The sequence below is a fragment of the Monodon monoceros genome, unplaced genomic scaffold (assembly GCF_005190385.1).
Source record: "Monodon monoceros isolate NGI ecotype Baffin Bay Population unplaced genomic scaffold, NGI_Narwhal_1 Super_Scaffold_14, whole genome shotgun sequence".
Taxonomy (NCBI): Eukaryota; Metazoa; Chordata; class Mammalia; order Artiodactyla; family Monodontidae; genus Monodon; species Monodon monoceros.
The window spans coordinates 34,684,215-34,698,668 of record NW_021703770.1 but is presented as its reverse complement, the minus strand read 5'-3'; the positions used below and the strand labels follow the sequence as shown (position 1 = coordinate 34,698,668).

General features: G+C 35.0%; 1 protein-coding gene across 1 annotated transcript in view; it reads left to right on the top strand.

Annotated features, from left to right (window-relative positions):
• Positions 1-14,454, top strand: part of VPS13B (vacuolar protein sorting 13 homolog B) — a 778,183-nt gene that overhangs the window by 72,640 nt on the left and 691,089 nt on the right. The window contains exons 7-11 of the mRNA XM_029222782.1: positions 2,096-2,364; positions 8,424-8,519; positions 8,995-9,117; positions 9,593-9,730; positions 10,666-10,753. Coding sequence (XP_029078615.1) covers positions 2,096-2,364; positions 8,424-8,519; positions 8,995-9,117; positions 9,593-9,730; positions 10,666-10,753 — 714 coding nt within the window. The remainder of the gene's footprint in view (positions 1-2,095; positions 2,365-8,423; positions 8,520-8,994; positions 9,118-9,592; positions 9,731-10,665; positions 10,754-14,454) is intronic.

The following is a 14,454-nucleotide window of genomic DNA, read 5'->3' as shown; positions in this document are numbered from 1 at the left end:
GTAACTATTCCTTTCTGTGATCTAAGAAGGTGAGTAGGTGTTTGTTTATTTGTTTGTTTGTTTATGTATGTTTAAAAGAGGGTTGCTTGCTTCCAAATGAGTCTGAATTCGTTTTTTCATCTGTCTAAAGCAGAGAACCTTAACCTTTTATTGTGTGTGCTATGGACTCCTTTGACACTCTGGTGAAGCCAGTGAGCCTTTTCTCGGAAAGTTTGAAGCGCCTTGATTTTAATATGCCTTGGTGTCCTTCCCCAATTCTGTTATGTCTTGGGGATGTTTCTCTTTGCCCCTTTCTGGTGGTTCTTTTCATGGCCTCAGTAGTTTCCTTACATGAAACTGATTAATACTTAGGTGAGGACTGGAGTGGGACCCTCTCCAGGTCTCAGGAGCTCTCACCCTGAACAGGTCTTTCTTGTTTGGTACTCTGCCCTGCAAACTCTAGCCACCTCAGTCTGCCTGGACTCAATACTCTGTTTTCTCATCTAAGGATGTTAGGATACACCATTGCAAGGGCAAAGAGTATTTTAAGAATTCTGACCAGAGATCAAAGAGATGCATTTTTCTGTTCCAGGTCACAATTCATTCTTTTTACAAGGAAGTAAGCAAAGATTTAGAACTTCAAAACCATCTTTCATGGAAAATCCCTCTTAATTTTTAATTAATATTATGTATAAATTATAGTGACTGATTTCTTAGACTTCTCTTAGTGATGTTTCTTTCTTTTGTTTCAAAAGATCAAGCAGTGGGATACTCCTCCTGTTTATTGGTTTTGACAAGAGAGGTCCAGAGTCCATCTCTTTGGACCCAGCCTGGTCCTGGGTTGAGCTAACCTGACTTTTTGTTTTATAACCAAGATGATATTCACTGATGATGTCCAATTTGAGATCTTACAAGGGACAGTTAATAACAGGCTTTATTTATTCCCCAATAGAAACTTATATGATATTTATGGTTAATAGCAAGATATGAAAATCAAGTAAAATGTTTTCTGGATTTGTAAGTTTTATATTTTATTTTGAAGTAAAATGGCTAAGATCTCTTGGTACTGTATTTTAGGTACTCTAGTTACTATTTATCAAGTCTTTTTTGTCCCACATGAAAGAGGTCAATAGCCATGTGTCATGACCTAAAAGTGTACGATGTTCCAAGAGTCTCCTGTCACGAGAATTAAAAAAGTTACAAAGTTTTTCTCACCAGAAAACCTGGAAGTGAATCTGAATGAGGATGATATTTAATGGAGTGTGTGTATTTATTGATTTATCATTGAAGAGTATATATGTTTGAATCTGCTGGAGGGTGCTTATACCATGAATTTTTTAAAAAGTAATTTCGTCTGTAAATTCCATGATGATCTGCATCTCTTTTGTTTGTATTGTTAGAATAACATTAAGGGACCTTGATGGATTTTGTCTTACAAAGGTGGAATAAGTTACAGTGGTTGGAATTTAAATCCTTAGTCTGCCAATTTGTAACCACATAAAAGTTCTTTGCTATAATTTTTCATCTATAGAATAGGAAAGGTGTTATTCACTAATAAGAAAGTCACTATTTTTCTTAACTACATATGAGAATAGTTTCCTTATAACATTTCCTTTCGTTCTTTGGGATAATTCTTTTCTTGGTGGGGGCACATTCTGCCTAGGAATACTTGCCATTCTCTTTCTCTGTTGGGTGCATCAGGAAATCAGGAACTTTTCTTGGATTTTTCTGATATTATGTTTCTGAGAAAAGTCAGTTTTTCAGCACCGTAGCCTTATTTTTGGAAGGTAGGTTATATGTTGTTGTTGTTGTTTAAATTAATGAGTGAAATCCTAAAGAATGAATTTATTCTTTGTATTTATCAAACACATTTAAAAGTATGTAATAAACTACTTCCCATATAACATTGTGGACTATGAAAAGAGATTTATACAGTACAATATATAGAAACTTGAAAATGGTAATGCTAAATTATTGGTTTCAAATAATAATAACCAATGTATGGCTTGTTCATACTTTATGAATCATGTGGGAGAAACTTTTATATAATTTAAATTCCTAATTGTCCTCTTGCTTTAATTCCCTTTATTTAAAATGACTTTATTTTGATTGTTAGGTGCTGAAGATGAAACACGAGTAGATATGCAGTATCCTGCTCAGTACAAAGGCCAAGAGCTGTATTCACAGCAAGAGGATGAGCAGCCACAGGGATGGGTATCATGGGCCTGGTCATTTGTGCCTGCAATTGTGAGTTATGATGATGGTGAGGAAGACTACCTTGGGAATGATCCTACATCAACCACACATCAACAAAAAGCACAGACTTTGAAGGATCCTATTGTTTCTATAGGATTTTACTGTACAAAGGCAACTGTGACTTTCAAAGTAGGTTTCTTTTTTTTTTTGCTGTTTATCTCTCAACTTTAATGCTTAAATTTTGACTTCTAGTAAGAATGTGGCTTAGTTTATTTTACACTTAGTAGATGTGAGACAAGAGTCTAACAATCTTTACTTCATAAAATTATATGTCCCTTCATCTGAAATCTCTGAATTTTGCTCTTTTTGTCTTCTTAAGGCCTTCTCCACTTTCCTTTTTTAATAGCTTCATGGAAAGTTTTTCTCTCCCTACTGAATCTTTCAATTGGCATATAGAGATGCCTTAGTATTTCCATTAAAAAAGAAATGCACATAAAAAAAACTCCCATGACTTCATGTACCCCTCTAGCTACTGCTTCATCTCTGTGTTGTCTTTTCATTACAAAATTCCTTTAAAGCGTTGTTTATATACATTTTCTCTTTCCTCACCTCTCTTTAAGATAGTTCAGTTTATTTTATTATCTAGATCTTGATCTAACGCTTTTTCAGCATTGTTTAAAATACTTTGAGTACTTCCTCCACTAACAAATGCATGTAAAATACATTCTCAAAAGAGATTATATAATAGGTATTTTCAGGTTAAACAGTAATAAGGTGAACATCCTTTTATTTATTTATTGATTGATTGATTGATTGATTGATTGATTGCGGTACGCTGGCCTCTCATTGCTGTGGCCTCTCCTGTTGCGGAGCACAGGCTCCGGACACGCAGGCTCAGCGGCCATGGCTCACGGGCCCAGCCGCTCCGCGGCATGTGGGATCCTCCCGGACCAGGGCACGAACCCGTGTCCCCTGCATTGGCAGGCGGACTCTTAACCACTGCGCCACCAGGGAAGCCCATCATCCTTTTATTTTGAAAAGTATAATATGTTCTTCTTTGATCATATATTGTCTTCTCTGCCCCTCAGCTATAACTCATACTTAACTTTAGGTTATTTCTTGACTTTTTATAGTAGTATTATCACACATTTAATATTCCTGAACAGTACCTAATTCATTCAGCAAATACATATTAGTGCCATCTATGTACCAGGCATTGTTTTGTCTCTGGAGTTCACTGTGAACAGGTCAGATATAAATCCCTGCCTCTTAAAATGTAAATTGTTATTATAAACAAATAAGATATATAATATACCCGTTGATGATAAGGGTCATGTAGAAAAAAGAAAAGGAAAGAGGAATAGTGAATGCTTTCACTAAATGGGAAGGGAGTTTTGCAGTTTAAAAGAGGGTGATCAGGTTGCCAGGGGGAAGACGGGGGAGGGATGGATTGGGAGTTTGGGATTAGCAGATGCAAACTGTTATAGATAGGATGGATGAACAACAAGGTCTTACTGTACAGCACAGGAAACTATATTCAGTACCCTGTAGTAAACCATATGTATATATGTAATAAACAGTATGTGTGTGTGCGTGTGTGTGTGTGTATATATATATATATATATAAAAGAGGGTGATCGGGTGTCATACTGAGTGAAATAAGTCAGACAGAGAAAGACAACTATCGTATGATATCACTTATGTGTGGAATCTAAAGAAATGGTATACATGAACGTATTTGCAGTGGTATAAATGAACCTATTTGCAAAATGAACCTATTTACAAAACAGAAAGAGTCACAGATGTACAAAACAAACTTATGGTTACCAAGGAGGAAACAGCAGGGGAGGGATAAATTGGGAGATTGGGATTGACATATACACACTACTATATATAAAATAGATAACTAATAAGAGCCCACCGTATAGCACAAGGAACTCTATTCAATAGTCTGTAATGACCTATATGGTAATAGAATCTAAAAAAGAGTGGATATATGTGTATGTATAACTGACTCACTTTGCTGTACAGCAGAAACTAACACAACATTGTAAATCAACTATACTCCAATTAAAAAAAAAATAAGTAAAAGAGGGTGATCAGGGAAGGCCTTAATGGGAAGTGGATATTTCAGTAGAGACTTGCAAAAGAGGAAGCTTTGCAGGTACGTGGGAATGAACATTCTAGGAATAGCAAATGTAGAGGCCCCCAAAGTTCAAGTAACAGCAGGGAGGCCGGTGGGGCTAGAGAAAAGTGGAAGTAGTACAAATCTAATGTGGAAGTAGTACAAAATCAGGTCAGAGAGGTTATGGGGTTGGGAGAGGTCCATAAATTGTGAAACCATGTAGATCATTTAAGGGACTTTATCATTAATCTTGGATGAGATAGGAAGGTTTTGGACAATTTTAAGCATAGTAGTTATAGGAGGATCCGAATTATGTTTTAAGTTGCATCAACTCTGTTTGCTCTGTTGAGAATAGATTATAAAGGGACAAAAGCAGAAGTAAGGAGATAGAGAGGATTGCAGTTTTCAAGCAAGAGATGATGATGGCTTGGACTAGGGTGTTAGCAAGTGGAGGTGGCAAAAAGTAATTGGATTTTGGATGTATTTTGAAGGTCGAGAGTACAGGACTTCCCGATAGATTTTATTGATTGACATAAATGAAATAAAGAAGATCCATGGGAGGCTCCTGAGCAACTGGAAGGGTTGAGTTCTGATTTTCTGAGATGAGCAGTACTATGAGAGGATTAGGTTTGAGATAAATTTCAGGAGTTTGCTTTTGGACAAATCAGTGAGGGAAACTGAAAATAAGTGACTAGTGATGTAGGTGGCAAACCAATAGAGTGCCTGTTTGGAAGCTAAGTGCCATAAATATTTTATACTGGTCATTTGTGAGAATGGATTCATTGGATTTGTCAATGTGGAAATCACTGGTAATTTCGACCAGAACAGAGATTTGAGACTGGTGGAATTGTAGTTGAAGTTGGTTAAAAACAAATGGGAAGACTGGTGGGAATGTAAAATGGTGTAGTCTGTGGAAAACTGGCAGTTCCTCAAAAAGTTAAACGTAGAATTATCATATGACCAAACAATCACACTCCTAGGTATATGCTAAAAAGAATTGAAGACTGAACTCAAGGAAGTAGATGTACCTGAGTCTTCAGAAAAGCACTATTTACAATGGCCAAAAAGTTGAAACAACTTAGATGTCCATCAGACACATGAAGGAATAATAACCTTTTCAGAAGATAGTGGCTATTGTTTTTTTTTTTTTTTTGGCTATTCTTTTTTGATAGTACTCCAGACTCAGTAAGTGGTAACTTTAAAAAAGACCAGTTGTGTCTCCAGCTCTTGGAAATTGTCTGGTACATATTCAACAAATAAATGTTTGTTGAAGAAATCCATCATCTGTCCATCTACCCATCTCCTTATCTGCTTACCATTTTTAAAAATTTTTGGACCCTCTTTTAGATTATTTTTTCTTTGATTTTATTTGTCTTTGTGGGTTTATTTTTTTATGGAGGCGTTTTTCTGAAAAAGATAAGCTCATGCGTCCAACCTGTGAAGTAGTATTACAGATACTATTCCAGGCAACTGTTACATACTGGAAATGTAGCAAAGAAAAATCAAGTTTCTGCTCTGGTGTTTTTACTTTAGCTTATATTGTTTAACTGCTTGAAATAAACTTTTTCAATCAGTAGTAAAGCTATATAATTTATAACTGTAGCAGATGGTAGATTAAAAATATTTAAAAATAGTCTTTAAAGATTTTTCTAATTAAAATTATTCCATATTTTCTACTTTGACAAAAGCTAAATATAGACAATAAGTTTCAACAAAAGTTTAGTCATGGCTTGATTAGCTTAAAAGAGTTTTTCTTTTGGTAATAGTTTGGGGCAGAAGTGATAAAAAAATGTAAACGTTACCTCTACTATTTTGACACCATTGTTTATTATTTCTGAATTTTATGAAACAAATTATTATTTTATTAAAAATTTTGCAACTGAAATTCACTGATTTAGCTATGTTTAAATTAAAGGGATATGGGTCAATCTGCAAAATAAAAATGATAAAACAATAAACCCTTTAAATGTATAATAAAGAGCCAACTGTTGCCAACTATTGTTAGATGTTTTGCCAGTTTTAGATGATCCAAGTGAAATTATTTTTAAGTTTGTGAGGGAAGTCAGGGATTGCTAGTAAAGTACTATCTTTTTTTTTTTTTTTTTTTTTTTCGGTACGCGGGCCTCTCACTGTTGTGGCCTCTCCCGTTGTGGAGCAGAGGCTCCGGACGCACAGGCTCAGCGGCCATGGCTCACGGGCCCAGCCGCTCCGCGGCATGTGGGATCTTCCCGGACCGGGGCACGAACCCGTGTCCCCTGCATCGGCAGGCGGACTCTCAACCACTGCGCCACCAGGGAAGCCCTAAAGTACTATCTTTTCTGGTGACTTGTACATGTTTACTTTTAAATTTGAAATTATTCTGGTACATTTCTGTTAACTTCACTGATGAGAAGAGTTGTAATTAAACCGAGTCCGTCAAAACAGGCATTTATATACAAAACTTTTATAGACTTTTGGGGTAGTATTTGTCATTAGTCAATATATCTTTAAAAAAATTTGAAACATTTATGTCTCTCTAACGTTTCTCTAAGGGAAATATGTGGATATTTTGGAGGAAAACATTAGAATTATTGTTCAGCTTGGGTCTAAAGAATGTATGGAATTAATTTGTGGTTCATATTCTGGTCAGAAAATAAGGTCATGTTTCTACATTAGCATTCTGAACAGTTGATATCAATCCAACAAAAATCATGCCAAATTAAATGTAGCATTTAAAAAATAATGTTGAAAACTTTTCTTGTAATGTTTGAGTCCTTTTAATCAATTAATTGCTTTTTTTCTACAATAATTGTAGACAGCTGAAGGGTAATCAAGTTTAAAATATTCAGTTTTACTTAAGCATTTTAGATTATAGAACTGTACTTTGAAATAACAACATTGTGTATACCATTTCTAGAAGCATCCAAGAAATAAAGGCTTACATTATATAAAAACTCGTTGGTATAAAAAATGAGAATAATTAGTTGATTCCCAGTATAAAGAGGTTATCATGCTTAGAATTATAGCTTTTCAATTCAATAAGTTCTATATGACCTAAGTTAAATATTGGTTTTTATTTTTTAAATGTGATCTTTGACTTTGCATTTAAGTTTGAAGAGTATATCCATTTCACACGAATAAGGCTCACTGAATTATTAGCAAACATGAGCAGAATACTTTTTTTTTTTTTTAAAGTAACATCTTTATTTTGGAATAGTTGTAGATTTACAGGAAAGTTGCAGAGATGGTACACAGGGTTCACATATACTCCTTACCCAGTTTTCCCTCTTATTAACATCTTACGCTATCACAGTTCTTTTGTCAAAACTAGGAAGCCAGCATTGGTGCATTATTGTTAAATTCCAGACTTTAATTTCATAATGACCTTTTTCTGTAACATGATCCAAACCAGGATACCACATTGCATTTAGAAAAGGAGCTTTTAAAAATAATTCAAATTATCTATTTTTTGGATACGTAGAAATAATATGCTGTAAGTTTCAGGGGAGCAAGAGTATATATATATATATATATATATTTTTTTTTTTTTGTCAGCATCTATATCAGTACTTGTTATCTAGCAGGCACTCAGTGAGTATTTGCACGATTGAATGAGTCTGTGACACATACTGTGAGATTATGTACTTTGAAAGTAAAGCCCTTGAATCTGCCTCCCTCATAGAACTAAAAAAGTTTTGTTGAATCTCTGTGTTTCTTCACAGCTTTCTTTTTGATTACAAATAGGTAGAAATCTTATAAATGATTGAACTAAACCTGATTGAATATATTAGTGAATGTAAAATGAACTGCTGTTAAAATATATGTACATTTTTGGCAGAATATATGAGTCATTTTATGACTAGGGGACTGTTATAGCTACATAGCTTTCACCATTTTAAGCAATATTATTAACAAAAAGGAGTATTTATATTCTCTATATAAACTTATTAGACTAGCATATTCAACCTTTATACCGTGGATAATCTGTTAACAGCTGTTTTTGTTGCACCTGTTTACCTGCTTCATAATTTAATTTCCCGAATCTTAAAATTGGCCTTGTTTCTATCAATTCATCATAGTAATGACAGTTTATTGCCATTTAATACTAATTTGACTTACTTAATATTCTTATATTGTTTCATAGCTCACTGAAATGCAAGCTGAGAGTAGTTATTACAGCCCTCAAAAAGTAAAATCTAAAGAAGTATTGTGTTGGGAACAAGAAGGAACTACAGTTGAGGTAATCCCATCAACATTGAATATACTTTAAAAAATCTTTGTAATTGTCCTTAAGGTTAATATTTAATAAATATAGGTTTTTAAAATCATAAATAGTATATTTAAAAATGTATTTATAGCTTTTTATTTCTGTTTTAGTGATCAGTAGTATTAATTCAAATAATTATTCTTTAACAAAGATTTTACCGTAATATGCAACATTAATTTATTCTTTCATTTTTTCATTTGACTTGTGTGTGCTCGTATGTATGTGTGGATTAATGTTCTTGAAGTGCCAGTCATTGAGGATACAAAGGTTTGAGGATACAGAGACAAGTAAGATGTTTCTTATTTTAATAGGATGTGTGATCTGAGGAGAATAAATATGGAAAGGTCATAATTCTAAAGATGTTTCAACTAATTTAGAAATTCTGCAAGGAAATCTTGTAAAATTTTTATTGAAATTCAGGTTCATAATGCTTCCTTTCCTCTTATAGGCCCTTATGATGGGAGAGCCTTTCTTTGATTGCCAGATTGGTTTTGTAGGTTGCAGAGCCATGTGCCTTAAAGGAATTATGGGTGTTAAAGATTTTGAAGAGAGTATGAATAGAAGTGAAACCGTAAGTCAAAATCTCCCCTTTCCTCTATTTTTTTTTTTTTTGATAGAATGTAGGGATAATGAGGTGCTTATTGAAGTGTTTAACCATACCAGAAAATCTGTTAGACTACATATATCTTTGGCTTGAGAGGGGAACTTTACTATTTTCCCCTATAAGAAATTATAGAGCTCAGGGGAATTTAGAAAGTTGGTAGTACTTAACACCTGGACAGTAGTTCCAAGTACTTTCCAATTCATAAATGTTTCTTCTTTCTTGTTTATGGCAGCTACTTGGAGTTCCTCTTTGGTTTGTTAAAATGTTCTTTGCCAAAATAGGCAGTGAAAATGGAGACAGCATGCCTTGTCTTTTTACAGGACCTCAAGTTGTAGTGTGATTTCTATTGACTACTGAATTGCTGTTATAAAACCAAGGTTTTATTTTCTTTAACTGTCTAATGATTTTTTCTCCTGTTCAAAAATTTTGCATTTATTTTCAGGAAGCCTGTTTCTTCATTTGTGGTGAAAATTTGAATATGAAAGGTTTGACATACCTCACAAATTCATTGTTTGATTACCGAAGCCCAGAAAATAATGGTACTCGTGCAGAATTTATCTTGGATGCAGCTAATCATAAGGTCAGAGAATATATATTTGAGCCAAATTCTAGGTTGTGTTGGGGTGGACACTTCGTGTGAATACTTGTGATTGATGTTTCTTCTCCAGTAATATATTCTGAATGCTAGTTGTTTATTGAAACATCTAGCATATTTTTGTCCACCTTCTATATCTAGAGAGGTTTAAGGAGTGCACAAAGATCTCTACTTTTATATAGCATGCAGCCACAGTTAGTTTATCCATTCCCTACTGTTAAAATAGTCATGGAGGAAACATGTAGAATTATTTCTTTTAATTTCAGTTACTTTTGAAGTGTGGGATTAATGAAAAGAAGTGAAGAATTTAACATTTTACTATATGTAATATTTGAATTTTTCATATAAGATTATATTAATGTACTTTTTATGGAATAAATTAAAAAACTCAAAGTTCCTGAAGATTAGTATAATAGAATCAATGATTTACATTGATTCTACAGACTTACTTCTATAGTTGAAAGTAAAGAATTTAATTTTTACCTGCATAATTAACATACATTTAAAAATATTTTAGTATATTTTTAGTGTTTGAACTGTTTCACATAAGTGTACTGAAATACTAAGGATTAACTGTATTTGAGAGTATATATTAGACCGTTTTGTGATGGTGATAAAGGTCAACACCATACTGCCCTACTCCATTGTAGGTATTCATTAACCAGACATTATTGACAAAGTGGTCAAATTGTCTAGTAGAATTATAGATGTCCTTTTGTGTGGTCCATAGTAGAGGTAACACTACGTTTTTTAGAAGCCAATTCTTTGTGTAACCTCTGTTCTTCTTTCTGTTTTGGTAATCCTTTGAGTTGGTACACATTCTCCATAAGGATATGTGTCTAATTCTTGATCTTTCAGGTTTTAAACTCAAAAGTCTGTTCTGTACAATGTATGTTCTGTTTGCTTTGCTTTGTTGGCAGGAGACATACACTGAGATAGCTGGAATGCAAAGGTTTGGGGCTTTTTACATGGATTACCTGTATACAATGGAGAACACCAGTGGCAAAGGTACTGGTTTCTTTCCTTTATATTTGCTTTTCCTTGAACAACAGAAACAAAGACTTCTTCAGAAACAATTGGTCCTTGACTGATTGTACTCTGTTACATCAGAGTTACCTTCTGTTACTTTGTGGAGTGGTTTAATTTTAATGTCATGTTAGAATTTTCTTAGATTCTTAACATTTTTAGTCCTTTCTTTGTGCAGCTGATTGAAAAGATTTTTATATAATCAACTAGAATTAGTTCTAATATGTACCAAATATTAAAAATTTTGATACATTAAATTTCATATTAAGTTGTCAAAGAGCATAAACATTTCCTTTTCTGTATTAAATATATTTTGAAGGTTATATAGATCTTTTTATTAAAAAAAGAGTTTGTTGTTTCAAACAGAAAAGTAGAAATATATTCTTCTAGAAACTGTGGACAGTCTTTTATTATTTTATTATGTGTTTCATTTTAGTAATCAAATGATTTCAGAAATTTAACTATACTATGTTGTGCTTATCATTCCAGCCTTTTTCATATTGAAAACTTAGTCAATATAGGGTTACCATTTTTTTGTTAATTTTTCATATTTCGATAAATGATTTCCTTGTTTCAGGTGATGAGTTAGATATTGTGAATGCAAAGAAGACCAAAGCATTTCTCAAGCAACCAATAGGTAGTGTTCATGCACTTAAATAAGTGATTCTAATATAGCATGTTAAGGACAGTAATGTAAACAGACAGCTAAAAGAGGTCCAGGTGAGAAGGGGACTACCTTTGTCTGTGGGGTTGAAGACTTCACAGAGGAGTTGATGTTGAAGGATCGTTAAGTTTGTTAGATGAAAACAGAAGGAAAGAACTGTAATTTTCTACTTCCTGCTTTCAAAATGGATTTCTAAATGTTGGTGTTCTCATTGGTCAAACCTGGATTCACTTCTTTCCCTAAAATCTTCCTGAAGTAATCTTATTCTTTTTCATGGATTTGAGTACCTTCTATATGTTGTTGATGTCCATATTTGTATTTTTAGTCCAAACTTATTCTTTCAGATTTAGAATTAAATATATCCAGTGCACACTTGACATTTTTACTTCTGTGTCTCACAAATATCTCAAAACTGAATATGTTGAAATTGAATTATTAAAACCCTCATGACTACCTACTACTTCTCCCCTATTTTCAGTGTTCTCTTACTGGAAAATTTTTCTACTGTCTTCTAATTGCACAAGCTGGAAATCTGGGAATCTTGACACACTTCTCTCCTGGCATCCAACCCATCAGTGCATTTTGTCAAATTTTATCTCTAGAGTCTCTCTTTTCTTAAGCTTCACCGTTAATGCTCTCATCCAATCTGTTATCATCTAGATTCTAATAGCTTTTTTACTGGCTTTCTCCTTCCACTCTTGCCCTCCTATAATCTATACTGCAATCAGACTGATTTAATTCTGTGCTTAAAATCTTCACTGCCTTCGCATTGCTTTATTTAAAAATAAAATTCAAATAGTTGATCAGCTTTTGCTGTTGAGTTACTTGGTAGATAATGATAACCACCAAGGAAGATAGAGACACAAAAGGAAGATTTTTGGAGGAAAAGATGTGGTGTTTTTTTTTTTTTTTTTTACATCTTTATTGGAGTATAATTGCTTAACAATGGTGTCTTAGTTTCTGCTTTATAACAAAGTGAATCAGTTATACATATACATATGTTCCCATACCTCTTCCCTCTTGTGTCTTCCTCCTTCCCAGCCTCCCTATCCCACCCCTCTAGGTGGTCACAAAGCACCGAGCTGATCTCCCTGTGCTATGTGGCTGCTTCGCACTAGCTATCTACCTTACGTTTGGTAGTGTATATATGTCCATGCCACTCCCTCACTTTATCACAGCTTACCCTTATCCCTCCCTATATCCTCAAGTCGATTCTCTAGTAGGTCTGTGTCTTTATTCCCATCTTACCACTAGGTTCTTCATGACATTTTTTTCCCTTAGATTCCATATATATGTGTTAGCATACGGTATTTGTCTTTCTCTTTCTGACTTACTTCATTCTGTATGACAGACTCTAGGTCCATCCACCTCACTACAAATAAGTCAATTTCGTTTCTTTTTATGGCTGAGTAATATTCCATTGTATATATGTGCCACATCTTCTTTATCCATCCATCCGATGATGGACACTTAGGTTGCTTCCATCTCCGGGCTATTGTAAATAGAGCTGCAATGAACATTTTGGTACATGACTCTTTGAATTATGTTTTTCTCAGGGCATATGCCCAGTAGTGGGATTGCTGGGTCATATGGTAGTTCCTATTTGTAGTTTTTTAAGGAACCTCCATACTGTTCTCCATAGTGGCTGTACCAATTCACATTCCCACCAGCAGTGCAAGAGTGTTCCCTTTTCTCCACACCCTCTCCAGCATTTATTGTTTCTAGATTTTTTTTTTTTGCGGTACATGGGTCTCTCACTGTTGTGGCCTCTCCCGTTGCGGAACACAGGCTCCGGACGTGCAGGCTCAGCGGCCACGGCTCACGGGCCCAACCACTCCGCGGCATGTGGGATCGTCCCAGACTGGGGCACGAACCTGTGTCCCCTGCATCAGCAGGCGGACTCTCAACCACTGCGCCACCAGGGAAGCCCATGTTTCTAGATTTTTTGATGATGGCCATTCTGACCGGTGTGAGATGATATCTCATTGTAGTTTTTTTTCTTTTTTTGCGGTACGTGGGCCTCTCCCGTTGCGGAGCACACGCTCTGGACGCGCAGGCCCAGTGGCCGTGGCTCACGGGGCCAGCCGCTCTGTGGCATGCGGGATCCTCCCGGACCGGGGCACAAACCCGTGTCCCCTGCATCGGCAGGCGGACTCCCAACCACTGCGCCACCAAGGAAGCCCTCATTGTAGTTTTGATTTGCATTTCTCTAATGATTAATGATGTTGAACATTCGTTCATGTGTTTGTTGGCAATCTGTATATCTTCTTTGGAGAAATGTCTATTTAGGTCTTCTGCCCATTTTTGGATTGGATTGCTTGTTTTTTTGTTATTGAACTGCATGAGCTGCTTGTAAATTTTGGAGATTAATCCTTTGTCAGTTGCTTCATTTGCAAATATTTTCTCCCATTCTGAGGGTTGTCTTTTGGTCTTGTTTATGGTTTCCTTTGCTGTGCAAAACCTTTTAAGTTTCATTAGGTCCCGTTTGTTTATTTTTGTTTTTATTTCCATTTCTCTAGGAGGTGGGTCAAAAAGGGTCTTGCTGTGATTTATGTCATAGAGTGTTCTGCCTTTGTTTTCCTCTAAGAGTTTGATAGTTTGTGGCCTTACATTTAGGTCTTTAATCCATTTTGAGCTTATTTTTGTGTATGGTGTTAGGGAGTGTTCTAATCTCATACTTTTACATGTACCTGTCCAGTTTTCCCAGCACCACTTATTGAAGAGGCTGTCCTTTCTCCGCTGTATATTCCTGCCTCCTTTATCAAAGATAAGGTGACCATATGTGCGTGGGTTTATCTCTGGGCTTTGTATCCTGTTCCATTGATCTATCTTTCTGTTTTGTACCAGTACCATACTGTCTTGATTACTGTAGCTTTGTAGTATACTCTGAAGTCAGGGAGCCTGATTCTTCCAGCTCTGTTTTTCGTTCTTAAGATTGCTATGGCTATTCGGGGTCTTCTGTGTTTCCATAAAAATTGTGAAGTTTTTTGTTTTAGTTCTGTGAAAAATGCCAGTGGTA